The sequence below is a fragment of the Eretmochelys imbricata genome, chromosome 2 (assembly GCF_965152235.1).
Source record: "Eretmochelys imbricata isolate rEreImb1 chromosome 2, rEreImb1.hap1, whole genome shotgun sequence".
Classification (NCBI taxonomy): Eukaryota; Metazoa; Chordata; order Testudines; family Cheloniidae; genus Eretmochelys; species Eretmochelys imbricata.
In genome coordinates, this window is record NC_135573.1 from 225440877 (window position 1) to 225465889 (window position 25013).

Genomic DNA, 25013 nt, shown 5'->3' on the forward strand with positions numbered 1-25013 from the left:
TGCGCGTCGTTCTGAGCTACATGGTAGAACACACCCTTGAAGATTTGGGACACTCTGGGACAGGACTGCGCAGCAGGATGAAGGCCCGTCGAGGATTTCTCTTATAGCCTTAGGGCTGATTGACCAGTAGAGCTTTTGCATCCTGGATGCTGCTGCTGAGTCATAGCAGCAACTGATGTTCCTTCTCCTGGCTTCCCTCATGTTGTTACTGTGGCGTCTGGATGCAGAAGATCTGTGTGCAGTCTGTGAGTTCTCCTGAGTTCCTTTCCTCCCAGATATGATTTCTGCAGACAGATCTTTAGTGAGTCTGTCTACAAGGAGGTCAAAGTCCTCAAAGAAGGCTGTCCTTGCCAACTCCTCCATCCAAGTGGCTTGCCATGGTGTGGCAGCCCTCACCGTGGGGCGCTGCTCTTCTGGCTGCTCAATCTCCACAGGCTCAGGCTGGAAAACTGCTGTGGGATTAGTCTGTTGCCTTTTTCCCCTCCTGGAGTTGAGAACTCCATTCGGCCGGATCTTCCGGAATGAGGGCAGCATCTTCCCTTATGGATTTTAGGGCAGCACTGGTCCTTTTAGGAAGAACAGTTTTAGAGGCAGCGGTATTGGCCCTTTTAGGGATGCAATCTTGCTTTGGAGTTTCTGGAGCAATGCTAGTCTTTCTGTGGATAAGTTCTGTCTGGGGGGTCTTTGATGCAGTGAGAGACCTTCTGGGGTCAAGGTCCCATTGGGTGGTCTTGGAGGCTGTTGTGGTCCGTCTAGGGTTGGGGTCCTGTTGCATGGTCCGAGGAGTGGAGATAATCCTCCACTGGCTGGGTCTCGCTGAGTGGCCTGTGAGGTAGTGCTAGCTCTTCTGACGACAGGGTCCTGTGAAGTTACCTGCGGGGGGCGCTGACCCTTCTGCCAACGGCGTTGTGCTGGACATACTGCAAGGAAGCACTAAGCCGTCTGGAGATGGAGTTGCTTTGCATAAGCTGCGAGGTAATGCCGATCCTCCTCTTGGCAGGGTCCAGCTTCGGGATTTTCGAGGCAGTAATATCCAGTTGGCTGGTCCCAGGGGCAGGGATAGTCCTTCCCTCAGTAGATGGTTGGACCACCTTTTCATGCTGTGGCTCTGGAGGAAGAGGTTGGGATGCAGTAGCCAGAGTGTTTGGGGAGTCGGAAGCCGGAGCTGGCGCACGTGGTGTTTCTGCTTTCGGAGCCGAGATGGGGTGGTGGCAACACAGACTGATAAGAGTTAGACTCTTCCAGTTTGCAGGTGCCTTGATGAGACTTACATTTCTTCTGCCTCTTGAAAGGCAGGTTGCAGAGGGCACATCGAAACACAATCCGGTTGCTATGGATTCTCTTGAGGTGTCTGCTGAACCGCCAATGCACTGGAATCCTCAGACTAGATAGCAGAAGGGGCAGAGGAGTGTGTCCATAGGGAGGGGATACTGGAGATAGATGCAATCATTCTCCTTTTCTTCTCCCTCTGTTAGATGGGCTTCAGTCGTATTAGTGGATTCGCTAGATGGTTCTCATTGCTCTGGGACAGTAGTGTGATATCACAACCTATCTGGCAGAGATTTCTTTTTCACAGGAGCCATCCTTGATGTGCTTGGCACTGAAATCAAGAGGTCTAGTCCACTCCTTAGGTGGAGGTAGTGGATGAGACCGGCCAAGAAAGCTTACTCTGTGAGAAAGGCTCAGAGCCTCGATTGCCCATCAGCATAGGCCTGAAGCGTTGAAGACTTGCACAGTGCAGCAGTTTGGGAAAATCCATTTCCACCAAACAGAACAAACAGGTACACATAGCCTTCTCTGGGAACACAGATGGGAATGACACACAATTTAAATCCATGTTTTTTTAAATCTTCCTTCTTGGTAGCTACAGATCAGTTCTATTTCATTGGCACAGGGACCAAAAATGAGAAAACAGTGCAATGGCACAAATCGAGTAATATCTAAAAAAAATTCTAAAGCACCTAACAAAAAACAACAAACAAGAGGATAGATTATTTGGTGTATAGAACCTTAGAAATTCCTCCACATATGGAGAGAAAGTCCTTATCCCTATGGCAACTGAGGAAAGAAAGGACAACAGCTAGTTGAGACTGCACTGCCCTTATAAGCTTGCTCCAAATATGCAGTGCCACAAGAGGACACTTGTGCTGCCCCAATAAACATTATTTTCCAGAAGGTGTCTCAATTAGGATTATGCACCATTTAAAAAAACCCAAAACAAACAAACAAAAAAAAACCAACTATTGCTGTCATCCCATATACAAATCAAACAAGACACTGCTTGCTTATTGGATCGCTTTGAAGTATGTTAAACAATTAAAGAATTAAACCTGTGGCAACAAGTGAATTTCAGAAACCCTCTAAGATCTTAGGAATGTTTGAATTTTGTAAAGCTTGAAACTTTTTTGAAACTAACTTAGGCATCCTCAAAGCCTCTGAGCAAAAAGGTATCTCTACTATGATCATGACATTTGTGTAAATTAAAGGAAAACAGGATCTCTGACAACCGATTCCTGAGACAGTCTACTGACTGCTAGCTGAAATACCCTGAAGCAGACTCAGGTGCCTGGACACTAAACTATATTGAAATGTTGCTTGGTTTATACAGGATAGATACTAATTTTATTCCTCGTCTTGGCCCACTTTTGTTCAGGCACGAACTAGCCTTAAAAGATTCTTATTATCTGTACATTTTAGTATGTTAGAAAATGATGAGTGATATATTGCTTATTTACTAGATAACTTTTTGCTCATGATCTGTGTCAAGCTGCATTAGAATAGTAACTGAATTTTAATTAAACACAAAACAGCATTTAAATTTTATTAAAACAAAACAGCCTTAAATGTTTTGGATATATAAACGTCTCTTATCAAAACATGTTTCATATTTACAACAAATTATAGTAAGTTTAGGTCTTAAGATGCCTGTCTTAAATTCAGATTTCATTTTAAACAGATTTAAAAAAAAACAACTTATTTAAACAAAATCAGATTTCATTTTTATTTTTTTTAAAAATCATTGATTTTTATCTACCCTGGCAGGGAGCAGACTCAGGATGTGGTATTTGTTTATTTTTTAAAAAATGTTGCCGCCCCAAGCAGTCGCCGAATTGCGGCCACAACAGCGGCGGAGCTGCCGCCGAATTGCTGCTGGGCCTGGAAGAGCAGCAGGGCTGCCGCTGAATTGCCGCCGTGGGACACGGACTGCCGCCCCATTCTCAATGCCGCCCCAGGCACCTGCTTGGAAAGCTGGTGCCGGCTCAGACAGTTAGACAATCATTTAAAACAAGTGAAATGAAGAAAACTAATGGATCTTATAACCGCAGCCTGTCCTCAGTGGATACTGTAGCTGCTATACCATAAATCTGTTTCAATGCAGAATGAATATTAACTCAAAGTGTAAATGCAGAGCTAATTTAATTTGCTATCTAATGTGCTTTGATTCAACTACCTACTCTAATAGTTACATGACATTTTGTACAATTAAATATTAAAGCTTTTTTTAAAAATTTAAATTTTACATCGATCTTTGGAAAAAAATCCTGTTAAGATGATTGCTAAGTTTTACACACACCATACATACTCTGAGATTTTTTTTTATATATATGAGAATAAGTGTGCATACAATCTTTATTCATTTTACTTTCTTACCAGGAAGATGTGATTAAAGAATACCAAAGTGGGGTGAATAAATATGTTTACCTCTCTTTTAACCAAAAAAATACCAAATTTGTTTTACTTCCAAATTAAATTTCTAGGAGAGCTATTGGAGATTATGCATTGTAGGACCAACAAAGCTAATAAAAGAAAAATATATTTACCCCCTAGAACGCCTTCTGCAGTAGCAGCAGTAACAGCAACAGACACCAATTGACAGCAGGATGAGTCCTGCTATTACAGCTATGGCAATGATGAAGGCCTCAAAGTTCACTGTAAAAAAAAATATATATATGTGTGTGTGTGTGTATATATAAAATTAAACAACTTGTAAGACTTGAGCAGTGGTCATTTGAATTTTTCTTCTCCCTGCTTCCTCTGATGAACATTTGGTCTTTCCGAGTTTCATCTTTGGTTTTTTTATGCAGTACTCCTATAGGAGTTTTAGTAAAATAGCTGCTAAAACGACACGTTATACAGTTTCACATAAGAACTCTGCCACTGTTACTCACGGAAAAATCATCATTCACCAGATTGAGATCAGGTTGCTTTTTAATCCCTTTGTTAGTCCTCTCCTTTTAAACTGTCCATTCTACTCTTGTACATAAAAACACATCCTCATCTCAGATTTTGACATGGCAATGAAAGTTCCCTCCCAGTTTTTCTACATACACTATGATTTCTCAGTTACAGAGCTACAGGGTGTTTTTTGCATAATTGGGTAATTTATAACCACTATACAGATCTCCCAGACATTTTCAGAGCATAGATTTTTATTTTTTTTAAGATTAGAACCATTAGAGTCAACAACTTGCGTGGTTAAATCCTGGCCCCAAGCATCTGTTGTGAGTTCTGGCCACGGAAGAGGTCATTAGAACCTTTGATGAAAGCTGCTCCAGTGGAATGCAAGAGACAAAAAATGGATTGGAGAGGATTAGGAATGGAATTGGAGGAGAGGAACTCTAGACCGTAGCTGTGGACTGTGCATTCAATGAGTTTAGAGATGAAAGGGAGAACGGGTGTTAGAGAAGTAAGGGTTTTTTTAAAAAGCGTTCTCAACTCTCCCAGATCCCATCCCTTATTTTATCCCCTTTCCTCACCACAACCGCTTGCTGCAACAGATCTCCAATGCAGCTCACAGATGTGTTCACTCTCTTCCTTCACATCAAAAGCCAGAAGTTTACAACTGTGGATTTGTGGTTATGCATTAAATGACAGAGCTCCCTAACGTAATTAAGTAGAACCATGAACATTTTTTCAAGACATTGCATTCTCAAATGTATTCCTTAGTATGACACTTCACCGCAAGATTTAATCTGTGTTGTGTGGCATCTGTGAAAGGGATCTTAAAAAGGAAAGACTCCTGCTACAGACCCTGTCTAATCCAGCACCAACAGTGGCCAGCACCAGATGCTTCAGAGGAAGGTTTAAGACTTCTGCAGTGGTAGATGTGGGGTAATATGACCCCCATTAGATCTTATTCTGGTCTCTAACAATTAGAGTTTTGCTTGCCTGAAGCATGAGATTCAGTATCCCTTCAAAAAAATGTTATAATTAATTAATGACAACTCTGGATATACATATAAACATTCAATCCTTTCTGAATTTGCTAAATTCTTAGCCTCAGGTGACTTTCTGTGGCAATGAGTTCCATAGTCTAATTACAGGTTGTGTGTAAATTATTTCCTTCTGTTGGTTTTGAATTTCTCATTCTTCAATTTCATTAAATATCCCCTTTTTGAATTATGGACAGGAGAAGTAAAGTTCCTAATCTACCTACTTTATGCCATTCATTATTTTAGATTTTTTTTTTTCCATATTCCCTCTTATTTATCTTACAACCCCATTCTTTTTCCATGGCCTTGATCATTCTTGCTGCCCTTCTCTGTTGCCCTGCCCCCACCCCAAAGCCCGCAATATCCTCTCTGATGACATATCTCCCCTCACTATGACTAATTTTCAACTGATTCTTTTCAATAATTCACTAACACTTTGTGTTCTTGTTGGTTTGTTTTTTTTTTAATCTAAAATTGATGTTTTTACTGAGTTGTAGAGAAAAGGCCCATCAAAGTAGAAATCAAGATGCAACCTTAACAATGCTTCTGACTGGCATACTTCAATATTTATGGAGACATCGGTCCATCTCAACAGTTAAGCATGACCCCCATTTTGCACTGAGAGCAGGGAGTCAATCTCCGTTTTTTATGAAAATACATATCCTCCCCAAATTACAGCAAACACTCACTGAGTACAGAATGAGTTTTCTGAGAACTAACAAATAAATTCCAGTTTAAATTAATTTTTAAAATGGACTCCAAACAATTTAGCATCTGTGTCAGAATTTGTCTTGTCCGGATGATCTGAATATAGAAACAATAAAGGCTCTTAATTCTTCTCTATAGTTAAAATTCATAAAAATCTTATGAATAGATTATTTAACAAATTAGACTGTAATTAAGCTTATTAACAATTGTATCCAACTGTTATGACTAGATAGGCTATAAATAGGGTCAGTTTAACATCTCAGGTAATTTAAGAGGGGCCACTGTAACTTCAAACAAACACTGACTCAAGCAACCATCATCTTTACCCTATAACTAATCTTCCTGAAACAACTTTACTGGGGTTGTAAGTAAATCAGTGGCATGAGGGAGACCGGCCACATTCCAAGAGTTCTTAATGGTAGATTTGCCCAATTGTGTCTGCTCTCTTAGGTTATGTCTATACAGGGATAAAAACCAAAAGTGTGGTCAAGCAATTGACTATACAATTTAACAAAATGGAACAAATATCAATGTCATTCTGTGTTCCTGCATCCACCAGGTACTTTATTTGCTTATTTATCCATAAAAATACAATAAATTCAACTGATGTTGCTTTTACACTCATCTTCCTCCTTTAGCTTTGACCAACCATTTGTCAGCATGTCACGTTCCAGATATCACTGGTATCTGGGACCTATATGTTCCCCAGCTTTCCATTTTTCCACCAATACACAGCTGAACATGAAAATGCATTTCACAAGCTGCACTGTTCATTTTCAGCAACACTGAGTCAAAAATAAGTGGCTTTGCTTCATTTCATTTGCAAAAAAGACAAACAATAGCACCATCCTCAATGTGGTATTAGTTCCCTGCTATGTCTGGGACAAACTCCATGAGACCATATATTCATATGACATGCTGCAGTGTAGAACTTGTAATAACTCGGGGGCGGGGAGGGGGTGGAAGCAGGGGAAGTCTTTTGGCAACTTATTGTGCAGAAGGTGTGCTACTATGAAGTTTTCATCTTATGGTTAAGCTACAGTCAGTCAATCTACAAAATGAAAACCTGCCTAAAATAATTGCAAGTACTTCCCATACTAATGATATGTAGGAAAGAATTTGTCTGCTCAGCACACCATGTGGCATCAGAAGTTGAACAGTGAACAGCAGTTTTCAGGAATACATAGTTTGAGTTTCTCTTTTAAAAGAGAGTAAATCAAACAGTTCAAGGAACAATATTTAAGAATTGTAAATCTCTCTTTAAAAATCTCTATCACTACTGCTGTAAGACTAAGGCTTCCTTCATGTCTCCCATGGCAGATAAAACTTATTTTAATAAAAAATTGGATTTTTTAAATTTAAATTAAATCTATATCTTTTTTAAAAAATATACCTAGTTAAAATTAAAATTGAAATTGACAACCTATGTTAAGGCCTAAAATTACAATATATTAAAATAATTTAAATTAAATACAAAAAATAATATTAAGCAGTATGCTTGCTCCAATTTTTAAAGAAAATCAAACGACTGAAATGGAAGTCACTGGCTAAGCTAAGCACATGGAACCACAATTGGTTGAATTGCTAAACCAGCTTTCAACAGCAATAGCTTCTTCTGCAGAGAGAATATTTTCTTCATTTCAGTTTATTCAACTAGTTAAGTTGAACAACTAGTTAATTCGAAGTTAAGAAACTAACTGAATGTTGAAAAAAGCAGGAAAACTTGTTCTCCTCTTCCAGTCGACTAAAATATAAGTGTGAGAGGATACGATCTACTAGTTCTAAAATCTTGAAGGACATGGTAACCAAAAAAATAACCAGTTAACTAATTACAGATAATACCTCATTTCTTTAGTAAATCAATTAGTTTTAAAAGGGAAAACATGTATTGATAAAAAACTTTTTTTATGTATCCATCACATTTAAGGTATTATTTTTAATACAAAAATTTTAAAATGTTGTTTTTGTGCATTAATTAAATTTGAATTTCCATCCCAACAGAACTTGGCACAAATTGCAAGTAAAAAATTAGTTATCTAGTAAATAACAAACACATCATCGTTCACCATTTTCTAACAAAATATAAAATTGAAAAATTAAGAATCTGAATAAATGTAAATTAAGATATAGAACAGCTTAAATAAATGTGTGTATAGTGTATCCTCAGAGGAAAAAAAAGCACCAACTCTGGTGTGCAGGCTATATTTACCTGCGAAGCAACATGTTTTAATGGCTACCAATCAATGAGAATCAGCTATTCCTTAGGAAAATAACTTAGAAAGTACAAATGCAAAACATGACTAAACTACGTCTTAAATCAAGGTTTCCTGCTTCCTGATTTAAATCATGATTAAAATGTGACCTAAAATCAAGCCACCCTGATGTCTCCTAGTGCACACAAGTGAGATTCTTGTTGGTCCATTTTGGCTCTGAATTCACGGCAGGGATCATCACTTCCTTTCTATTTTGTTGAATAAGCACCAATAAAGCTTCTCACAATGACAAGCCATGTGGGTTACACAGACCATAGGAGTCACAATCCTTACATTAAGAAAAGAAGCACTTGTGGCACCTTAGCGACTAACAAGGTGCCACAAGTACTCCTTTTCTTTTTGCGGACTTGTGTTACAGACTAACACGGCTGCTACTCTGAAACCAATCCTTACATTATTCATACGCAAAACTAATTTGTGAATTAAAGTTGCTAGGCTGCATAATTTGTCAACACAAACTGTAAAAAGGAAATGAGCAGTGAAGCCATGCTACTTATCAGCCCCTCCCCCCCCACTTTTCTTAAAAGCCTCAATTGCATCTCTTCAGCACCCACAGCCAACACACCTCCATCCTTAGCCTGTACCACTCTCATACGCTCTTGAACTTTCCATTTGCATTCATTCTAGTGGAAGTACTGGTATAGTTCCAGTTCTCTGCTGCCATCATAGCTGTCTGTGCATGCTGAGGAGGCAGCCATGAGAGCGGCAACATACTTCTATCATGCTGACTCCCTTCACTCAAGGTGAAGAAGGGCACATACATCATCCTATCTCCTGTAGAGTTGGAAGAACAACCCCTCTAAGTGTCAAGGTGCTGATGTGCTTACTAAGGCAGAGCACCGCGACTCTGTACCTCAAAAGGCTGTTCCTAAGGATCTCAGGCAGTGTACATTAGTGAATCCCACCAAAGATGCTCCTTGGGTGAAACATATTCTAAATCATAAATACATGGTAGTCAACTTAATTTTGGAACAAAAATCAATATTATCTTACTATAGCTTGAATTACAAGTAATTACATCTGTTTATTAAAATTACTATTAGTACCTACTCCAGCAAACACCCCATCGAGCATCGTAGAGTGGACACAGTGAAGATGATGGAAGAATACTTCTCACAGGATAGTCCATACAAGTGTTTTTTGTATTACACCAAAGGCACTGCATAGGAGAGAAACAAAGACATATTACAACTACTGACCATCAAACAGCTATTTACAAACAAGGGCCCCAATACAACAGTCCCTGGACAGAATATCAAATTTAAGTGAGTATGAACACTACGTCCTGTGATCTTGAAGAATGAAGCCCTACATGAATTATGGAAGCCCTAGTCGCAGTTCTACAGTTAGGGCTAAACTGAATTCATACTTAGAAAAAAAAACTTTCAAATAATGGTGTTAAATATGAAAAAAATAAGTATATCCCCCCCATAACTGTAGCACTTACTCTTCAATTACTGAATGATCTAATATTTAAGTAATCTGTCAATCTGAGTCAGAATCACAGAATTCAAGGCCAGAACAGACCACTAGAGCAGAGGTTCTCAAACTGTGGTCCGCGGACCACTGCTCCATTCAGGTGGTCCGTGGATAGTTCCCTCTAAGGTGCGTGCCTGGGCAGCCGCGCACGAGACAATGAAGGACCATCCACCTAATTCGTGGAGCTGTGCAGGGAGGGCTCCAGGAATTAGGAGCCTGGACCCTGGAGAAGACGCACATGTAAGGTGAGGTGGTGGCCTTGGGGTGAGAAAAGAGGGTGGGGGGGAATCTGGGATGTGCAGGGCTGTGGCGGCCAGAGAAAGAGGGGACTTTCCCCAGCTCCAGGGCTGCGGCTGCCAGCGAGAGACCCCCCTCCTTCCCACCCCCAGCTCGGGGGCTGCCGCGGCCAGGGAGAGCCCCCCCTCCTTCCCAGCCCCAGCTCGGGGGCTGCCGCGGCCGGGGAGAGAGGGCACATCCATCACATTAAAAAGGTAAGATTACTGATATTAAAAATATGAGTAAGATGCATTTATTAGAACAAAAAACATTAATTATTATTAATTTTTTTATACAGCGCTTTTATCAAAAGCGCTTTACAATAGTTAGCTAACAGTACAAACAACATTTGGAAAGATCATTAAGTGGTCCTCCAAGACCCTCAGCAATTTTCAAGTGGTCTGCGGGGAAAAAAAAAAGTTTGAGAACCACTGCACTAGAGCATCTAGTCCGACCTGCTGCAAATCACAGGCTAACACCACTAGTCATACACTAAACCCAACAACAGAAATGAGACCAAACTAAATGAGACCCACAGGAGACTAGACTGGGGAAACTGATTCTTCCTAAAGGTGGTGGGGCAGAGGAAGCGGGAGGAACCGCCCCCTCAATGGCCCCATCTCTCCCCATGAGGTCCCGCCCCATGGCCAAGTTGGAAGCTAGAGCCAGCCTGGGGAGCCCGGGCCACTCCAGCTGGCCGGGGTGGGCCCCCCCAAGAGCTGCCCTTGTCCTGTGTCTCTGCCCCCTTGGCCTCCCACGCAGGACAGGTAGAGGGTACACAGCTCCCTACAGCTGCCTGCATGGTACTTACCCCGACCGGCTCCAGCTCCCAACCTAGCCATGGGCCAGTGCTTTAGGGGCCAAAGAGCCATAGCCGGGCCACGGTAATAGCTGTCCAGCAGCTGTCCCTGGTCATAGCATCCCTTCCACGCAGAGGTGTGCATCTCCTGACTGGGAGCGTGTGAGCCATTTATACCCACTAGTGTGACCAGGGACAGCTACTGGTGAGCCTGGTGCCCGCCACCAGGGGCAGGATTGGGGCAGTACAGCCATGCCAGAAGAGCTGCCCAGGCTGGGTGCTGGCTTGTGCGAGTGGCAGCCTGACATGCTGCTGCTTTTGCTGCTGTGGTTCCTGGCCCAGTCACTGGCTATGGCCCTGCTTGTCTTGCTTGTTGTCGCTAGAGCCCTGTTACTCAGCGGACATCTGCTTTATATCCATGGACATACATTTTGTATCCATGGAGGGCTCTACCCAGAGTATTCCTGGCACCTTTTTCACTGCCACCCATGCATAATGGGTTCTTCTTTTCAATTCTCTAGATCTCTTTCCAATGGCACTAAATACTTCCAAATACATAAATTCTTTCTTATGATTCATCTTCTCTCCTGAAACTTTAATAATGAGCTCTTCTTCTACCCTCCCTACATTCACAACTTTAGTTTTTGTTAACAACTTCAAAACACAGACTCCCACTCCGATACCCTGTTTACCAATTTCTCTTTGCTGTCAGACAAAAGGGCCAGATCGTCAGCATGTATTAGTTTTCTGTCTCCCCACCGGCTTGGTTCTCCTACTAATTAACTCCTTAACTAAGATGAAGAGAAGTGGACTCATTGTCTCAATCCCATCACCTTAAAACTCTCCGAAATTCCATATATTGTTACCACCTGAGCTCTTGACCATCAAGACAGCTCCTCTAACATCTCCACTTCCTTACGTCCCTTTCCCTTCAATATTCCAAATACCAACTTCTGCAGAACCAACTCATACGCTTTCTCAAGATCATTAATACTGAACAGCAATTATGCCCTCCATTTATCATTCTTCCAAATGTCTGTCTCGTTGCAAATATTTTATTGTGTCTATAGTACTCCTTTCCTTTCTTAAAGCCATGTTGCACCTCTCCTATATATTCCTGCTATTATTTGTAAATACAAATACCATTAAGCTCTAATCATAATTGTATGGTTATTGAATAGTGTTGCTATGGGACACAGTTAAGGTTGTTTGGGTGCCTTAACTGTGCATTTCAATACCTTAATGTGTTTAGATTTCTTTTAAATTTAACCTCAACTCTGAATTTCCTGGGATTGGTGTAATTCCAACATGGCTATAATGTTTTTTCCTCTTAAACTAATGATTTGTACTCAGCCTTAATTCTAGTTTAATTTTTATCTGGGAATATAATATTGACACTAGTTCAGAATTCCTTCACCACACAACTGAATCAATGAAGAAATGTAGAATGGGGTTTTAATAGGAGCCCTTTCAGGACATGTTTTAATAGGACCTACTCACAGCAGAAAGAGATTTCATCTAGAAACTATTCGTGATCCAATTGTACTAACAAGAAAATAGCTCTTAGAACCAAGATCTAATTTGCAGAGTATGCTGTTTTGTTTCTCTTTACAGGAGTCATGTTAGAAAATAAAATCCTGCCATCAATGAGATACTCATTCCCTTGCAGGTGGGGAAGAGCAATTCATTACTTGTAGCTTGTGGTATGCAGGCTGTTTTGGTTCAAATAATCTTTCTTAAAAAAGGGGCACTTCACTTTACAAAGAACATCTAAACAAGCAGAATGCTTTAATTTCCCCCAAAATGAATATCTTTACAGGATCAATGTTAGCTAGTTCAGCCAACACAAACGAGCACCATTTCTTATAATATGCAAGATAAACTGTATGAATATATGAAGAACAGCCAGCCTAGTATCAGCTTGACTGATCATTAAAGCTACTGCTAAACTGCTGCTGGCTGTAACTAATAGTGTGGATAGATCAACTTTAGCACTTTCTGGAGACTGCCTATGTAACTGTTACAAATGCATGCAGTCCCAAGGGCAGAAGATTTGGTATGTGAGAGCACGGGTAAAATAAGAAAATTCTTTAACAGATTTATTCTTGATGTCAAATTAGGAACTGCCTTACTACAGCTATTCTTTTTACGGAAGCTACAAGACAACCAAATTTCACTGGTATTATGAAACATCTGTCTAACTTAAGTTCTCAAATTCATGACAGTCTACAACTGAAAATTGAAAATATTTAGCTGGTCTATTTAGGCAGAGATTATCATCATAGTTTGCACTGTATTCTGATAATATTTTAAGACCCAAATTTAGACTGGAATCTGTTAGTACAGACTCCAGATTTTACATGATGTCTAAGTGAGCTTGTGGCATTAGGCTGTACTCATTATCAGGATAATATCTTATTAGACTCCTGACAGAATTCATATCGCCCACATATTTCTGTGCCCTCCATGCAGAAAAATGCAAAAGAAATCTGGGGGGAGGGGAGGAGACGTGCCTCTTCCCAGGCAGCACATTTATTCCAGTGAGCCTGCAGCAGCCTAAGTGATACAAATCACTGCAAGGGGAGGGGAGCTGGACGTGTGTGCCTGCCAACAAGCGAGAGACACTCTTGGCTTGTCTACACTGGCAATCTACAGCGCTGCAACTTTCTTGCTCAGGGGTGCGAAAAAACAGAGCTGGCATCTAAACTCTCCCAGTGCTCTGCCGTGACTACACAAGCCACGTTAAAGTGCTGCTGTGGTAGCAGGCCACAGTAGTGCTTTAGCGTCGCCAGCGTAGACTAGCCCTTAGTCCCTCTCCCTTGCTACTGCGTCTGGGGGTGTGGAGGTTGTAGGTCTTTTTAATTATGCAGGAGGAAGGGTCCTTCCCCGAGGCAGACATGTGTAGTAACATTGTTAATGTTCCTGTTTTTAGTTAACTGTTCCCATTCTCAATCAATTCTCCAAGGAGCATAAAACCTGTAAAAGTTTTAAGGCCCCTACATTGCCAGCGTGATGTAAAGCCTTATAAATGACAGTAGGGGAATCAGCTAGGAAGATCTATGTGCTTTCGCACTTTTTTCCTGTGCCAAAATGGCACAATGGGGTTAGATTACAGCTCAAGATTTATTTTACTTACCCATTAAAAAAGAGACTTTGAGGGCAAATAAAATATTTACCAAGCAGTCAATAAAAGGCCAGGACAATCAGAAGCAAACACTTCCCGAAGTACCCAGCCAGGTCCAGGATAATGATTAGCAAAACTATAACTTTCATGTGTAAAAGTCTGAGCAATTTAAAATGACATTCCAGTTTGGTTTTTTTTGGCACTGTTTGGCGTTCTGTAATATAATTTAATTTAAATGAAAATCCAGGATTATAACTGGAATGCAGGGTATTAGTTACCAAGTATCTGTAACTTAAGTTTCATGTGTTTAGGAAATGCGGAATAGTTATTTTAACTTTTTTCTGTAATTAATTAAAGAAATGACTCCAAAACAACTGAAACCGATGTGATTATATTGCATTATTTTGACAAAATATGTAGAATATTGCAGAATTTTAACTTTTTGGTGCAAAATTTTTATTTTTTTGACACAGAATCCCCCATGGAGTATCATCATCATCATCGAAACAGAACAATTCTTAGTCTTGTGAATGCAAAAAAATGCTGCTTCCTCTATCTTCTATAATTAGAGGTACATCATACATTAGACTAATCTCCGTCACTGAGGTAAGTCACTGCTGTTTTAAAAAGCTGGGTGTAATTTATTAGTGTCAATTTACTTTGTTTTTAGGTTTTTTATTTTTGCTAGTATGCCTGAAATTTATTTTAGTAATATAAACTTTAAGGACTAATTCTGGCCAAAACAAGGCATGAGGGGAATGGTAAAGAACAAATTAAAAAAAAAAAAAAAAATCTACTTTTCTTAAATATCTCGGAAAAAAATAAAAAGTTAGGTATTTTTAAAAACAGGGAAAGAGGCAATATAGTCTCACACAAGCGAAAGAGTTTAATATGCAATGTTAAGAAGTCTTGTTTGTATTAAGTCTCTTGTTTTGGAACTTCTTGTCCCCAGTCACCATCAAGCCACCATGCATGCACACAAACAGGGAGAATAGAAGCCTCTTTTTCACTGCATCCAATGCCAGACATCCTGCAGATGGTCTATCAAGAGGTAGTGTTCAGCAGATAACATAACTGGTAATTTTATAACCACATCAAAAAGAATGCCATTAAGCTCTCTTTTCAGAAGTCAATACAGAATGTTCAGTTACAAGATTTAAGGGCTCATGCCACAATTTTTCAGATGTGATACCTAAAATAAGGCACCTGAAATCTACATTTAGGCACCTAAATAAAAGTGGCCTGATTTCTAAAATGCAGAGCACTCACAATGGAAACTGCACCTGCTCCAGAAACTCCGAAGATCAAACCACTTTTATTTAGATGCCTGAAGTTTGAACATTCTGACCTATATGGTAGGGATGGTAAAAAACTAAACCAAGCAACTAACTCACACCCACTGCAGTAATTACTATGGTGATGCACGTCTACACTATAATCCTTGGATCGGTGGTGAGCGTCCTCACCAGGAGCGCTTCCACTGACCTAAGAGGGGCAGTGTGGGGAGCCTAGAGCCTGGTCTCTCAGCTCCCTGCCAAGAGCCTGGCTGCCCCACAGGATCCTAGCCAGCTGTACTCCTCCCCTGCCCGACTCCACATTCCCTGCCAGCGGAAGCCACCCAGGGCTTCTTGCCCTCCCATTCCTTGCCAGGAGAAGCCACCCAGGGCTTCTCGCCCCAGGAGAGCAGTGTTCAGCTGCCTTGGTTTCTTGGCCCGCCCCTAACCAGCTCCCTGCCAGGCTACTGGCTGGAAGCGGGTGTGCCCCCTGGTTTCTCACCCCAGCTCTCCACAGAAGTGGAAGGCAGCTACCAGCCTTTCTTGTCAATTTCCCAGCTCCTGTTGTGAAACTGACAAGACAGCCAATGTACCAGATGAAGTGTCTACACAGACACTGCATCACCCTAACTACACCAACATAAACCTTATACCTCTTGTGGAGATGAAGTTATTATGTCAGTGTAGTAGGGCACTTACATCGGTGGGAGGAAGCCTGTAGTGTAGACACTGGTAGTGTAGACCAGCCCTAAGATTTAATAGAAATTATCGTCTAGTCCCCAAATGCATATTTTCATTTTCTGCAGCCATCTATTTTACTACCAAAATAAGCAGCTGGGTATTTTTCTACTTTGACAATTAAAAAAAATCATTTCCAGTGATCTAATGCCTTTACATTGCATACATAAATGCTAATGGTTTAGTTATTTCTGCCTTTTATATTTTTCTGTGAATTGGCTCAGTCATGTGAATCGGCTCAGTCAAGTCTAAACTCATCTCTCCAAGGTCAGTCCTGATGATATTAAGGCAGTCTCACTGCATCATCCATCATTCTGTCATCAAAGAAGTATATACATCGATAGTTTGATAGATTTTGAAGATGTAACATATTTACATTTCTTCTGGTGTCTTCAGCACACACACACACCTGTGAATTTATTTTCTTCTCAATGCACCTGAGTAGTTCTCACTTGTGTTGATGGAAAGCGTGTCTGGGGTGTGTGTGTCAGGAATACACCTATTAACATGCCAACATTTTGGTACTTACAAGCAGCATCTATTCAAAGAGAAAATACTAAAAAAAGGTTCCTATACATAGCAAATAAGTGGTAAGTGAATTCATCAATAGTTACAAGCTCATCCTAGATGACTCACATGTACCTTCTCCTGTCTTCTACTTCAAAGATGATGAGAACCTTTATTTATTGCTTTGCTAGACTCATGTTGAGTTAGTGGAGGACTAACAGCACACACACTGAGCAACTATGCCAGCACAGAGAGAATCAGCATATTTCATCTTATTTTTTTAAAATTTGCTGTCCCAAGGCTAATCGGGACTAAATGAAATGATCCATTACAACAAAGTAACATATGTGGGAGAACACAAGACTGTTTATCTTTTTTTAGTGAAAAGATGTTTTATAATAATTTCTACCTTTTCATTAGCTGTATGAACAAATAATGCTTTATATGACGCTGGCAAATCAAGTGCCAATTCTGGCTAAAGCTGAAGCCTTTAGCTAAGAACTGACAAACTCATAGCTGGAAACCAAATCAGCTTACCTGTATGTTAGTATTGTTCAAAATAAGTATCAGTCTTATAATAATGTATTTAGTGTTTAGAGCGCTACAAAATGCTTGGAAGTTACTACATGCAGTAATCTCACTTGTAATGTCCGTTTTCCCTGCCAGAAGGAAATATATAAACTTTGCTTTATAACTTTGAAAATGTTTGCTTTGAGCTTGTGAACTCAGGCATTCCCCCGCCCATTCAAGAGGCTTATCAAGATTAAACAGGCCATTAAGGAACATTGCAACACAAGAATAGGTGAATGGCCTTATTGAATTTTGGAAATGCAATGTGTAAGGGAGCTCATCTCATGGACTGGAAGACTAAATGTAAAAGATAAAAGAGGGTCACAAGAGAATTTTCATGTCTTTGCTGTTTGCATCTCACATGGCCAGAGACTCTAAACTGAACCAAGAGATCCCTCCAGGGTTATCCCTGGATTTGCCAAAACACCTTGTGAATTGACAGATCACAACTCCTCTCACTTTTAGGATTTAGATTGCAACTCATTTGTGTGTGTACGTTTGCTTGCTTTAACCTGTAAATAACTTTCTTTTTCCTAGTTAATAAATCTTTAGACAGTTTATTACAGGATTGGCTGCAGGCGGTGTCTTTGGTGAAAGATCTAGGGTACCAATTGATCTGGATGTAAGTAACTGGTCTCTTGGGACTGGAAGCGACCTGAATATTTTGTGATTTTTGGTCTAAGTGACCATTTATCACTAAGTCCAGCTGGCCTATGTGGCAAGATAGACTGGAGAGCCTAAGGGGACTGTCTGTGACTCTACAATAAGACCGATACAGCGATCCAGGAGTTCACATTCGTTACTGTGTTGGTGAAATCTAATTATAAAACGTATCACCAGTTTTGGCTGTCTGCACGGCTTTTGACAGTCTGCTCTGAGGTAGGCACACAGCCGTGAGCCACTCCAGACAGCATGACACTGTCTAATGATTTATACTACTTTGCTATCTCCTTCCCCACCCTCCTCTGAGCCTGTGCGGCACAGCTATGGAGTTAGCTGTGGTAAGACATTTCAGCATCATCTCATTAAACGTAAGCATCACCAGATTCTCTGACCCCAAAATAGTGTAAAAAGATGACAAAACTTACTGAAACATTTTTTAGACATTCTTCACAGGACTTGAAGGAGAAATTAGAGCATGCTAGAAAAAAAGAATTATATCAAAGTTATGAACCTTTTTTAATCAATAGTATCAAATAATATAACTTTTTAATCACAGCATGTATACACAAAAATGTAACCTCATCTATCAAATACATGCAAAGAAGGAATGGTGAGTTTGCTTCTATATTTTAAATAAAAGCTTTTGTTTCCACTAGTATTTTAACAAGTAAAATGACACTGAACACTCAATTTCACCTCCACACTGTTTAGGAAAAAAACTTATGCCCATGCCTGGCTCTAATTCGCAAAAGGAAGATCAGTGAAAGAGGACTGTTCTCTCTAAGATGATTACAGAAGACTTAATCCGTGAACCGTGAGTTTTGAGCTTGCCTACATCTTTGCTGAAATTCTGTATCTCTTGCAGTTAAATTTGAAGGAAACTCTGAGCTCTGAAGCTTTGGAAGCAGAAGCCAAGCAATGCCTAACCTGAATTTAGTATCAAAATTTTCCTCCTTTCCATAAAATGTCTCAAGAACTTTTTAAAAAGGTTTAAAAAATAAAACCTCATGACAGGCATTTTCTCATTCTAAGAGGAAAAAAACTTTCTGAAGACAGGAAACCAAATTACTTAGCAAAAAACTCAATGAAAACTGTTAAGGGATGTTTTAAAAGCCAAGTGATATAGGAAGATTTAATCTATATTTTAGTTAGGTTTTACAATGAAAAAAGTATCTTCAAGCACAGAAAACCCATTGTTGTTCATATTGCCTAAGGATGACTACGGTTATAACTTGTAGCTATTTTTCAGTTGCAGGTAACAGGATGCAACTTGTTTGCAACTCAGAAAAAGTTTAGAGGTTAATGTTTGTGAAATGCCATCCTGACTGTCTGGTCCTTCATCCACAGCACAGATAGAATAGCTTCTTCTCACTGGCCCAGTGAGGTGCCTCAGTCCTGATCTAAATGGACCACTTCTAGAGACTAAAAGATAGTTCAGTCTACTTGCCCAACCAATCCTTGATTTCCTAGCTATTCTGCCAAAAGGAGTTCCAACTGTAATTTTTTGTGTGCAAATACCTATCCACTAGAAACTGGCACGACACCATCAATTCATTTCACACAGGCCACACATAGCAAGTCATCAGATGGTAATGACTGCTAGTCAGGAATATAGTTCTACTTTTACACAACCATCCAGTAGTCATAAATAGGTAAGAAATGTTTTAAGTCTACAAAAATTGTCAAAGAGCTTAGGGTTTCTTTTTCCAACACATCTAGAAGGTATTTAAACCCCTACATTTCATAATTTATTGTCCTGCTGCTTTGACATTAATTCTTAGTATAACACAAATCTGTGCTTTATTTACTACTATATTCAGATTAATAAATTAAATTAATAAATTTTAAAACCCCTCACTGATTAGTTCACATTGTATCAAGAAGTAGCCAATGCAATGAAGAAACTCTAATTCTAATGACAGGTTTCAGAGTAACAGCCATGTTAGTCTGTATTCACAAAAAGAAAAGGAGTACTTGTGGCACCTTAGAGACTAACCAATTTATTTGAGCATGAGCTTTCGTGAGCTACAGCTCACTTCATCGGATGCATCACGAAAGCTCATGCTCAAATAAATTGGTTAGTCTCTAAGGTGCCACAAGTACTCCTTTTCTAATTCTAATAGTATGGCCAGTACACCAACCTCAAGCAAAAAATGGAAATCAAAATTTAGAAAAATTCATAAAGCCTATAGCAAATATTCCTTAACTCTCCAAATGTAAGTTTTCAGTAATGTTATGCCACCTGGGCAAAAAAACATTCACAATGATCAGAGCTACAAAACTGAAGTTTCTAAATGAAGTACAGGAAATTGGTTCATTCAGTGCACTGGTATTGTCAGAAAGGTATGAGAATACCAGGGATTTTTAAATTTTCTTTTAAACGGATGACCTTTTATAACTGAAGTCATTCAAAGCAAAAAGGAAGCAAAAACCCACAAGAACTACACTAAGAAAGTAAATAGGGTGCAGGACTAGTTCAACTCTGAAATTTCACAGGCTCTCAAGAAGATTTGGCAGATAACCTAAAACCTTGCGTGCTCTTTGAAGGACTGGGGCCTGAACAACATAACCAATGATTTCTTTAGATTTATAAAAATAAACAGTACCCATATAAAAGCTCTAAATGCCAAATATTCTGATTGTGGAATTTTTAATATACACGTCAGCCAGCCTCACTCCTCTTACAAAGCAGCCGTTCACAATTTAATAAAACACCCCCCTACACCAGACACCCTATTCTGTACTATCAAAATGACCATGGGGTGGGGGGGAAGACATTTTAAAATCTTTTATTTGTTGTTGTTACAACACCTAAAATTACTGTAAGTGAAAGATAAATTAGAAAATATATTTTCTAATTTTCATTTTGTTTTACTCTGTGCATTTTATAGCACAGCTTACAGCTGTTTTCACTATTTGCTTTGCAGTCAGGTACAGCTTTCCCTTTCCTGTTTGTGTTGGTCTTTCAAACAGTAACAGGGGAGAGAGAATAAAACATTTTTAAATATAGGAAAATGCAATCAAAACCAAATATTGGTAGGCAGATTCAGAAGCCAGTCCAGTACTTAGAAACTACTTTCAAGTCTTTTTAACATAACTGGATTTCAAGTTGATAATATATCCATAAAATTTCAAGATTCCAAGGCCTTGTCTTTACTAGGAAAAAGAGGTGTATTTTTAACACACACTAAAAATCAAAACTTGCCTTTTCTACATAGTTTTTGTATTGGGTTGGCTATTTCAGGTAGGCAAGTGATTTTTTTTAACCCCAATAGTTATAACAGTTGTATCAGTATAAAGATGCCTGATAACTAGTGGTAAATAATGAAGGTATCAAGTCCTTGATTCAGAATGATCTGGATTGCTTGATAAATTGGGTGTAAGCAAACAATATGCATTTTAATATGGCTAAATGTAGATGTATACATGCACAAAGAATATAGTCAACACTCACAGGAAGGGGGACTCTATTCTGGGAAGAAGTGACTGAAAAAGATTCAGAGGTTGTGGTGAATAATCAGCTGAACATGCACTCCCATTGTGATGCTGTGGCCAAGTGAGTTAATGTGATCCTGGGATGCATAAACAGGGGACTCTTGAGTAGTAGAGAGGATATTTGGTACAATGTGATCACTGCTGGAATATTGTGTCTAGTTATGGTGCGCACAGTTCAGGAAGGATGTTGATAAATTGGAGAAGGTTTAGAGAAGAGCCATGACAATGACTGAGGGATTAGAAAAAATGCCTTGTAGTCAGAGACTCAAAGAACTCAATCTATTTATTTTAGATAAGAGAAGTGACTTGATTACAATCTACAAGTATCTACATGGGGAACAAATATTTAATACTGTGCTGTTCAATCTAGCAGAGAAAGGAATAACAAAGGAAGTTGAAACTAGACAAATTCAGACCGGAAACAAGGTGTCAATTTTTAAGAGTGTGAGTAATTAACCACTGAGACAATTTACCATGGATCACGGTGGATTCTCCATATACTGACAATTTTCAAAACAGGCTGTTTTTCCTAAAAGATATGCTCTAGGAATTATTTTCGAGAAGTTCTACAGCCTGTTATACCAGAGGTCAGACTAAATGATAACCATGAACCCTTCTGGCCTTGGAATCTATGAATCTCACACAGGATTAAGCTACCATGATATTAAACATCCTTATACCACTGTAACTGCATCCACACTAGTGGGTTGTACCACCTAACTATACCAACACAGTTAAAGCTGTATAATTTTTGTACATAGAAAACCTGTAAGATTTTAACGTGTGTTAAAAATACACTTTTCCCCCTCACCTAGATATGGCCTAAAAGGAGATGAAGAGCTGAATGTAGGAAGTACACAATTCCCACAGCGCAAGTAATCAATGTTTACAGTCATATTTGCATTCTCAGAGCACACTATTTTACAGAGGTGTTAAAGCTGCTCTGGCTCTTGTTGGTTCATCCCATATTTTAGTAGCAGAATAAAAAAAAAAAGTCCACTTTTGTCACAATACATTGAGCAGCTGGTGGGGGGAAGGAAGAGAGGAAATTTAATATTCCTTTTCATGGAGAAATCTTTGTGGAAGACAGCTGGTCTGCTCAAATTGAATCCTGAGTATTCATTACAATGTACTTCTCACAATCTACTTTAATGAAAGCCAACCATATTAAAACATTTTCTTGTAACACCTGTCAATAACTATTAAAGTTGGAAGATATTTTTACCAAGAGCCTTCAATGGCCTGGCACAGTTCTGGTGCCCAGAGGATAACTAGTATGGCAGCAGTCCATCAATCTAGAATACCTCAACCATTCCTCATTACAAAACCCATCCCTCATGTATGGAGACAACACACAGAGGATGTATTCTCTCCTCTTCAAACCTTTTGAAAACCCTGCTGTTCTACCAACCTGACCAGTACTAAACCAAGAATTAACGGCATGAGGATTTTAGCTAAAATATAGACATTTGTGACTCTACCACTAATCTCTTCGAGGCAGTCATTTTATTTGTCCAGCATACTTTCTCTGGATCATAGCCCCATCCCACAATAATAGTGCTGTACAAAGAGCTGAGTCCTGCAGACTGAGACTTGCTCTAAGCAACAGAGTCAGATCGATGTAAGACCTACAAAATTAAGTTGACCGGAGTTAGGTCAACCTACAGCCACCATAGTAATTACTGTGGTGGTTCATGTTCACACTACACGCCCAATGTCAGTGGTGCCAGGTATCAGAGAGCTAGCTGTGTTAGTCTGTACCCACAAAAATAACAAAGAGTCCGGTGGCACCTTAAAGACTAAACAGATTTATTTGGACATAAGCTTTCGTGGGTAAAAAAACCCCACTTCTTCAGATGCATCTGCATTCAGTGGTGCGCACCCTAACCAGGAGTGCTTCCACCAACTTAACTGTGACAGGTACGGACAGGTGGAGTCCTCCCTGCTCTGGGCCTGTCAGCCCTGCCATGAGCTCACAGCTGGAGGTCCCCCCACTCCAAGGGGCTGACAGTCCAAGCCAGTGCCAAATGCACCCATGTAAATTTCGAGAGCAGAGCTCATCAGCCGGGAGAGGGGAGGGAGCTCCAGCTGTGAGCTAATTTAGGTCAATTTAAATTTTGTAGTGTAGAGAAGGTGTGAAGCTATCTGATGTGAAACCCTGGCCTCGCAGTTACTGCAGAAAGAACTAAAAAAAAAAAGGACAACCCAGTTCCTGTTTCTCCGTTAGGCTCTTGTCGGGAGCCTCACCCCGGGTGAGTCACAGCTGGCCCGTCTTGGGGAAAAACTCTGCCCCTAGGCTGTTTTAGGGCAGGTCTACACATTCACTAGAAATTTACACGGGGGGCAGTGGGGTCTCGTTTTTTCGCCCTGTTCCCATTACCCTGCCTATGCAGCACCCCAGGCGGGCTGGAGAGAGGCCCCGCTACTGAGGGCGGGGAAACCGGCCTGCCCTACACGAACCAAGGCACGTGCTACCCGGGGGGCAGCCAACCTCTGTGCCCCCCCCCGGAGCCCAACCGCACTGCACCGGCGCCCCCCCCCCCGGAGCCCAACCGCACTGCACCGGCGGGGCCCCCCCCCCAGCCCCGGAGCCGGGCGCCAGCAGCCCCCAGAATCGAACTGCGCGGCGCCCCCCGGCCCGGGCCCCCTCACACCCCTCAAGCCGGGGAGCCCCCAAGCCCGGCCACGGGCTCCGCTCCGCGCAGCTCCCTTGCTGTGCGGCCCCGCCCCTCCTCACCCGGTACAGTCGGGTCTCCCGGGCCCCTTCCCGACCCCGGGCGGATGAGGACCAGGCCGGGCAGCCAGAGCGCGCAGAGCCGCAGGGCGTCCATCCCTGCCGGGCCGAGCGCTCCGCTGACCGCGGGGCCGCGGTGCACTCGCCGCCTTCTTCCAGGGCGTGCCAGGAACCGCAGCCCCGAGCGCCGCCTCCCGCGCAGGCGCACTGCTAGCCGCGGAGCCGGGCCGTGCCTGGTCCAGCGGCCTCTAGCGGCGGCCAGCGGCTCTGCTGCTGTCGCCACCCGGCGGTTCCTGCTCGACCAGAGCCCGTGGATTGCCCGGCTGCTCCAAACGCATGGCAGGCTGGCTCCCGGGGGCTGACTGGGAAGCAGCGGAGCGCCAGCTCTGTCCTCGTTTCCCTCCCCTTCTGCCCCGTGGTGTGTCTCCCTCTGATGTCTTTCCCTGCCCTAGGAGGCTCAGTCTGTCTTTCCCTCCTCTTTGCCCGTAGTGCCCTCTTCTCCTCCTCCTCGCCTTCATGGTGTGTCCTCTCCTGGCCCCTTTGGGCTTCCTTTTGCTTCCACAGTTACCTGGAGTTAGTACCCTCAAGTGACTGCTCTGGCGCTAGCCTGGCTCCAGTGAGGGTGAACACAGGCTTCCGAACAGCCCCGGAGTTACACAGCGTGACTGGCTTAGCAGAGCGATGGGTTCGGCAGAGTGACCACATTAGCTGGTGATTTGTTGTAACTGGAACTGTTGCATCCGCACTACATTACTCTAGCATCAGCATCACTCGAACTTCAGCCCCATGCCCCGTGAAGGGCCAGCTAGCTTGAGTTTAAAGCACCACTTTACTTGAGCTAGACATTTTTGTGTGTGGACTGTGGACAGAAGTCGAGTTGGGGGTAACACTAAGGCCTTGTCTACGCTGCCACTTTGCTGCGCTGAAACTTTCTCGCTGAGGGGTGTGAAAAAACACCCCCGAGCGATGCAAGTTTCAGCGCTGTAAAGCGGCAGCGTAGAGAGTGCTACAGCGCTGGGAACCACGCTCACAGTGCTGGGAGCTACACCCCTCGTGGGGTGGGGTTTTTTACAGCACTGGTGACGCGACGACACAGCCAGTTTAAAGCACCGCCACGGCAGCAGCTTGGTAGTGAAGACTTACCCTAATTGGGCTGGAAA

At 41.4% G+C, this 25013-nt stretch overlaps 1 protein-coding gene across 2 annotated transcripts in view; it reads right to left on the bottom strand.

Annotated features, from left to right (window-relative positions):
• Positions 1-24035, bottom strand: part of PTTG1IP2 (PTTG1IP family member 2) — a 58060-nt gene extending 34025 nt beyond the window's left edge. The window contains exons 1-4 of one of the 2 annotated variants that reach the window (XM_077808131.1): positions 23857-24035; positions 18050-18102; positions 9245-9353; positions 3822-3930 (exon numbers count right to left, since the gene is read on the bottom strand). In XM_077808131.1, the coding sequence (XP_077664257.1) occupies positions 3822-3930; positions 9245-9353; positions 18050-18102; positions 23857-23950 (365 nt within the window). In that variant the 5' untranslated portion in view covers positions 23951-24035. The remainder of the gene's footprint in view (positions 1-3821; positions 3931-9244; positions 9354-18049; positions 18103-23856) is intronic. The other variant, XM_077808132.1, reaches the window with a different exon arrangement.
• Between the last annotated feature and the right edge of the window lie 978 nt (positions 24036-25013).